The sequence below is a fragment of the Thamnophis sirtalis genome, unplaced genomic scaffold (assembly GCF_051295495.1).
Source record: "Thamnophis sirtalis isolate CommonGarterSnake01/CBP01778 unplaced genomic scaffold, rThaSir2_p1.2 scaffold_1, whole genome shotgun sequence".
NCBI lineage: Eukaryota > Metazoa > Chordata > Lepidosauria > Squamata > Natricidae > Thamnophis > Thamnophis sirtalis.
In genome coordinates, this window is record NW_028261381.1 from 43,582,916 (window position 1) to 43,590,340 (window position 7,425).

Here is a 7,425-nt window from a genome sequence, read left to right on the forward strand (position 1 = left end):
CTATTATTAACTCTGAATTACTAGGGATGAGGTCCAGAGCCCCCAATAAGGCAGCTTCATGATCAGGGGATTCTCCTGGATTCCTAGCTCCTGCTTGAGAGGCCAGCTGATGCAGTGACCAAGATAGCTCTGATTGGTAGAGCAGTGGCAACTTTTTGGAACTCTTCTCCCTTATCACCTCTTCAGATTGCTGTAATATGCTTTAATTGGAGCTTCTTTTGAAAACTACTCAGAAACAATTGTAGGTAGAGAATATAGGAGTCCATTTGGTAGTGGGTAAGAGCCATTTTAGCTAAGTAACACCCATACAGGTTTGTTTTGTTTTTGTTTGTTGTTTGTTTTTAAAAGCATTGGTAATTACTTGTCTTTTTTATTAGTGAGTCATCAGAGTCTTTGATTGTAGAGGTGTCTAAACATATTAAATAAGTAAATACCCTATTTTTCAGAGTATAAGACGGACCTTTTTCCACAAAAAATGGGGCATGCAGAGGGTTTGGGAGGCCTGCAAAGTGCTCCTGGTGGCCAGGAGGGCAAAAACTTTTTTTTAAATTTACCTTTTCAAAATCTTGGTGCATCTTATACTCCGGTGCGCCTTATAATCTGAAAAATATGGTAAAAGCATTAGTCAAATCCTAAAAGGTTTGACGAAAGATAAATATCAGTAAATCGTATAGTTTATAGGTTGAAACCCTGTGTTATAGGTTGTGAGACTTTTCTGATTCTCTTCTACTCCTTCTCCCACTTCTAAATTTGTACCACTATGAGGCTCCAGTGTCAAGAAAAATGCCCCCCTTCCTTTCTTCCTGACAGAAGCCTTTACACTAACAAATACATTAATTCAATACCACCCAGGTATTTTAAAGCTTGCAGTAGATCTCTCATATGCTTTTCTCTGTTGGTAAATAACGTGGTCCCTGTGGCCATCAGTGTACCTTCAATACTTGGCAAGCTCTCCGATTGTATTGTATTCTATTTTATTTTAAGATTGTTTGAAAAGGGGGAAAGCTGCTACAGTGCAAAACACCAACTTTACCTAGCATTTTTATTTATAAGAAGACTTCTGCCTTCTACATAGACTTGAACCTATATCCTTAGAAAATAAAAACATTCAGTGTTTCCTTTTCCTCACCTGCTCAAAAAGAAAATACAAAGGTATAATAGAGATTATTTGGGAGGTGCGTGCTACAGAGTATTAAATTAATCATTTTCTTCAAATAAATCTAAAGGGAGAACTCCTAGCTCTCTAGACCCCATTTCTAAACACTTGACAATCTTTGGTGACATTTTTTCTTTAAAACACAGTCACGTTTAAGCTCAAGGGTAACTAAGCTGTACATATTTTGAGCAAACCATCCATCTCAGAAACAAGAACCTGAATATCTGAGACCTCTGTCCATACCTCTTGCAATGTTCAGAGACAAAAAATAAAACTAAGATACAACTTCCAACTAGAGATAAGATGCCTACCCTTTGCAGTAAATGAATATTTTATAATTAGGTGTGCCCACCATGAGTAAATTCCACTAAATAACTGAGAACAAGACAGGCTAATCTTTAGAAATCCCAGCATAATTGTAGTTAAGAGCTTACTTAAATTACAATAAAATAGCAAGATTGTATCTGTCCCTTTCTCTCTGGCTATTTTGCTTAGCTCAATTGACTAGCCTTCCATTGATGCAAAGAAGATGAAGCTTGATTTACTTTAAAGAATACAATCTGCTCTGTTTAAAATTTCTACACCCACATAACAGTGACAGTTATGTCACAGTTCCTTTGTTTTTTTGGCATGTGTGTGGCTTGGTGATATATCATGTGAAAAACCACATCTTCTAACCTAAAAAGATAGGCATCATAAAAAAGTTAAAAGTAAACAGAGTTCTATGACGCATATCCCTTTTAGCAAAAAAACCCAACAACCTGTAACTACTTTAGGTTTGGCAGCTGCATGTTCCTAGTACTTCACCAACATTAGCTTCAGTTGTGGGTTTAGCACTGACTGTGGAAGTGTGAATCATTGTTTTTCCTTCTCACTGAGCCACAAAGCTTGTTAGTCTGTTTATAAATATGTGGGTTAGCCAGTTTGTAAATGGTCCCTGTGACCTTTTTAAAAACTAGCTAGCTTGTCTATATTGTTTTGGAGAAGTTAATAGAAGAAATGATCCTTTCACCTTCATACAAAACATTTTTGTTGTTTTATTATTGTTGAACTATCTTTTTTGTACAGCCACCTCTTATTTGCTTTTTGAATGCTGTAAAATTGGTGCACTTCTTATTTTAACAGATTGGTTTGTCGCTGTTTTCCTTTTCTTTCAACAATTCAGCTTTTCCATCCCATTTATTATTGTTATATCTGCATTTGGACACGTGGAAAATGTTTTAAATTTGAACCATTTCAGACTTAAAATGTCCTGTTTGGAGTACGAAATGGACTGTTTCCTCGTCTTGAAAGTATTTTGGAACATTGGCGCTTGAAACATTTCCAAACCCACTTCATATTTAAAACAGAGCATTTTGAATCTAAAACAGTTTGCATTCTTAATGTTTTGCATGCCCGTGCCATAAATCTAACTAGGATAAGAGTAGCATCACTTTGGAACAGCGTCCATCATTAGTGGCTATAATGGCATGGAAAAGAATTCTCTTATCTAAGCATGGATATGGTAATATGTCCATTTTAATATACCCCAGAGCGAAGGTTGATATAGAACAGCCTTGGCCATTTCGATGAGCAACTTCTATCAGAAAAGAAGTGGAGGATTGTAAACTAACTCATTCTCTCTGATCTCTCAGTTTTTCTATTATTTATTGTTTTTTGGTATAACTATGGTATAAGAGTAGGAACAGAGTAATAAGATAGTTCTGCTTCTGTAATCCAGGTCAGGTTTTGTAAAGTTGGGTTTCTATTGAAATGGATATTTTTTTTATGCAAGGCCCCATGGAATTTGATCTTCTGCACTCATACATACATGTTATCTACAATTTGTAGTAAAGTATCAGATGCCAATTAATCGCTTAACCTGGAATCAGTAATGGGCAGGTTGAAGATCAGTATGTTTAAGTATGCCTTTAATAACTTTTAATTCATTTGATAGCTTCAACTGTTCCTGTTAGAAATAGGCTGTCTATAGTGTGCACCCTTTTGATTAATATTGGGTTAATATTGAAGATGATTAAAAAAAATCAAAGTTAGAGATAGGCTTGTCAGAATTGTAACAGGCAGCTAGATGGGAATAAGTTATACAGGTTCTTAATGAATTACACTAGTTATATTTGTTTTCAAGCTCAAAGAACTGGTTCTTACATTTGAAACTCTAAACAATTTCAGATCCATATTGTCAAAGAAGTGTAATATACTACACAGCATCTTAAGAGCTTCCAAAAGCACTTTTCCCAGGAGAAGCTCATTGTTTAGAAACTACTTTCTCTGTATCAACTCCTATAGCTAAAATGCACTCTCCACTAATGCTTGACTAACACTGCTATTATATTGTCATTAGGCTAACATATTCTTACTTGCCAGCATGTTAAAATATTCCTCTAATCTATTTAGCTTGATGTTTTCATTCTTTGGATTTGTTGTTGTTGTGTGACATTTTGGGATTTCATTATGTTGTACTGTAATATGTTTTCATTTGTATTCTACTTGAGCACTACCCTGATATTCCAAGAAGAAAAACAGATTTAAAATAGTTTTGGTGAATGGTTAAATAAATAATAATCTTCTTTATCTACCATTTGCCTACAATACTACATACTGTTAGTATGTGTTTTCAGCTATTACTGTTGGCATTACCACTTAATATTACTGCTTTTGGGTAAACATGATTAGGTACATCTACAGGCCCATAGGTAATGTAACGTCCTTGAAGTAATATTTTAATGACTTCCATTGTCCTGATTAAGGCAAGCAGTTGATCTATCACGTAAAGTTATGAATCTTAATATAGTATCTTTATTTTCCAGACCTCCACTAGTCAAGCTGTCTTCCGTGTCCAGTCTGGTGTTTGTCAACTTTTTCGAGAAACTCTCATTCATAAGGGGTTTGTGGAAATTCAGACTCCAAAGATTATTTCTGGTATGCATTCGATATTTTAATGATTCAGAAGCATTTACACATTGAACACATGAATTTGGGGAAATCTCATTCCTGCATTAGCCAAAATGAATTTATTTTAAGTACTTGGTTGCTCATTAGCACTTCTTTTTAAGTTGCTGCTGCCGCCTTTGAAACAGTAGCTGATTTAAAAAGCTGAAACACTTTAAAATTCTCAAGCATGGTATGGAAAAAAATTCTCCTTATTTAGTTTCTTGTGCTATCATTTTCATCTTTGAAACTGACACTTATACCGAGAGTATATTTTAAAATAAGTCCTGTGGGGTTAGAGCAGTGGGTGGCACCGAAGAATTTATATGCTAACCTGGACTAGAAAACTTATCTGTTAGTCTCAATACTGCCAGTCATACAAAGCAAAGAGTTCTCTAGTCTTAGAGATTGCAAGACCTTTGTGCTTGTGATTCCTCCTTTTCCTCCTAATCGCCTCTATAAGTTTGTTGCTGCTTCCTTCTCTTCTGAAACAAGCTTTGATGCTCTTTGATGCTATGCTAAAGTGAAAGATACCAATTGAGGATTGAGTTGGAAAGTCCCTTTGTTGTAGGCAATGGGGAAAACTTGACCTGTTGACCCAGAGCTTTGGAGTAGGGTAGGAGGGCTTAACTTGGGTTGGCTTGAGGGTTGCACCAGGGTTTGGGGTGGAAGATTGAAGGCAGCAGCATTCCCAAAGTAGGCAGAGCCAGATCAAAGGTTTGTGGGAGAGAGGTTAAGGGGTGAGATAGATCAAGGAAGAGTAACCTTTCCTTTTAGTTGCCAGAAATGCCAAAAATGGAAATAGCCATATTTCTTTTGCCTGTTTACTTAGGAGGGCCTCTGGGGACCATAGAAGGTATGTTGGCAGGTCACGTATAGCCTCTAGCTTGTGCTTTTTGTATCTTGAAAGTGAGGAGTGGGAGGCTGAAACCAAATATGTATCAGTTACTTATCTTACTTAATGTAACTAAAAAGGGGGAGGGGGAGAAACATGTTTATCATGATATATCTTGTTCAAGACTTGTCACCAAATTTGCTCTTGCTTTGCTTTCCAGCTGCCAGTGAAGGTGGTGCCAATGTATTTACTGTGTCCTACTTCAAAACTAGTGCCTACCTTGCACAGTCCCCTCAGCTTTACAAGCAGATGTGTATTTGTGCTGACTTTGATAAGGTTTTCTGCATTGGGCCAGGTAAGAAAGTGTTTTATCTGAAAGGCAGTTGTCATGTCTCTGGGGCAAGGATACCCTGAATGTTCAGATTATATAAACACTAACTTTCCAACGCCTTTTCCCGTCTGATTTGCTAACAGACAAAAGTTTCATGAAAACAACTAATAAATATGACAGTTTCAGAGTTTGCAGGCAGAACAAATAGCATGTTCAGTGGAAATTTGGCTTATGAACAGAGCAATAGTGTTCTCTAGTGGCTATTAGAATATCATACAACATTCCATTTTTAAAAATGTGAATGTACTTGGCATGGTTCAACCGTTATTGAATTTATTGCATACCTACAAGCTTAGCAGGGCCAAAAGTTTGTTATTATAAGAAGCTTGCTGGAAATCAATATAGGCCTACATAATGCGTGCAAAATATTTATGTTCTCAATTTTGTAAGTAAATCCATATTAGTAAGTCAAACCAATATTATTCTTCACCCATCCTATTGATCCTGACACTTTCAGTATGCAAGTAACTTGAGTTAAATTGGCAGCTGTTCACTGAAACCCTACATGCTCATCACCAATATAGACGCACTAACTGTTATGCCATTTTTGGCTTGGTACTCAAATGATGAACTAAAAATATTTGCTATTACTGAATGATTATCTCCTAATGGATCAGTCCTTAAAAATGACTATAGAAGATGTTCGCTTATATTTTCCTGCTTATATTCATTAGAGTCTTACTGCTGGATTAGTGAATTCTTGTTCAGATAAATATTTTGGGTGGAGGTCCCTCAGGACCAGATGCTTTTAGAAAAGGAAAGAAAATACATTGACTTAAGACACAGGTTTTTTGTGTAATATTGGATAGTAGCCTTTTAACAAAAATAATGTTTTTAAATATTGCTTTTGCCGATTCTTATTTCTTGCCTGACATGAATGCAAGACTAGCATAAATATTAGTAGTTTGTTCTCCCTTTGGGGATTTGAGTTCCTCTCAGAGAAATATAACTTTAATTCATATTAGAGCAATTGATAGTAGCAATAGATGTTATAATATGTCCAGGGCTTCTTTTAATTGCATTGATAGAACCATTTAACATAATTTTAAAAGTATATTTCTCATGCAGTATTTAGAGCAGAAGATTCTAACACTCACAGGCACTTGACGGAATTTGTTGGTCTGGATATTGAAATGGCTTTTAATTACCATTATCATGAAGTGGTGGATGAAATTGCAGATACCTTGGTGCAAATTTTCAAGGGACTCCAAGAAAGGTAAAAGAAAAAAGAAAAAAAATAATACTACTTTAGAAAATAAGAGAAAACTTGAGATTTTCAAAAGTGTTTTTCAGCGTTTTACAGAGTCCGCATACTGCTCCCAACAATCAGGGTCCTTATTTTATCAACGCCTTCCATCCTTATCAAAGGATGGAAGGCGTGAGCTGGTGAGACTCGAACTGCCAAACTGCTGGCAGTCAGCAGAAGTAGCCTGCAGTACTGCATTCTAACCACTGCGCCACCACGGCTCTTAAATAGTAAAAAAAGTAGTAGCAATAACAAGTTTATATATGTTGAAACAAATATTCTGGCTACCTTTTATTTTACCGATTTGGAGGAATTCTAAACTATTTTTCTGGTTCATAGCTGCAGCAATGATGCAATTAGAAAGATTTAACAGTATCTGATTTGTTTAGTCAACAAGGATGTGAGCCGCAGCTGCCAAATCTTGGAGTCACATAATGATTACTCTTTATCAGAGAATGCTGGAACAGTGAAACAGATGAATGGAAGGTTAAATAAACAGAAAATTAGACTAAGAAATCAATAGAAGGCTGCAGTAGAAAATCACTTCCATATTTCTGCAAAGAAATCTAACAGATATGTCCATATAGTAATCAGTATTTGAGTTCACCTGGAAACCCATTGTCTTTTTCTTAGGTTTCAATTATTTATTTAATAAGAATAAAAATGATTTAATTAAATTATTTTAAAAATTAAGTCAAAAGAAAAAGAGGGCATCAAGCCTGGTTGAAGGTTTGTTGATGTGTGTTTTATACTTCTGACTAAAACAATTTTAGCCAGTTTAAAGAAAAATTGGGGAAATGCCTGGTAAAACATCGTCACTAGATTTTAGAAGCTGACAAGTTAATATCTTACATGCTCATGTACCTTTT

The 7,425-nt window shown here is 35.7% G+C and overlaps 1 protein-coding gene across 1 annotated transcript in view; it reads left to right on the forward strand.

The window, feature by feature from the left end:
* The window catches only part of DARS1 (aspartyl-tRNA synthetase 1), a 52,234-nt gene that overhangs the window by 37,098 nt on the left and 7,711 nt on the right, over nucleotides 1-7,425 (forward strand). The window contains exons 8-10 of the mRNA XM_014055043.2: nucleotides 3,964-4,075; nucleotides 5,140-5,274; nucleotides 6,379-6,526. Of these exons, the coding sequence (XP_013910518.1) occupies nucleotides 3,964-4,075; nucleotides 5,140-5,274; nucleotides 6,379-6,526 (395 nt within the window). The remainder of the gene's footprint in view (nucleotides 1-3,963; nucleotides 4,076-5,139; nucleotides 5,275-6,378; nucleotides 6,527-7,425) is intronic.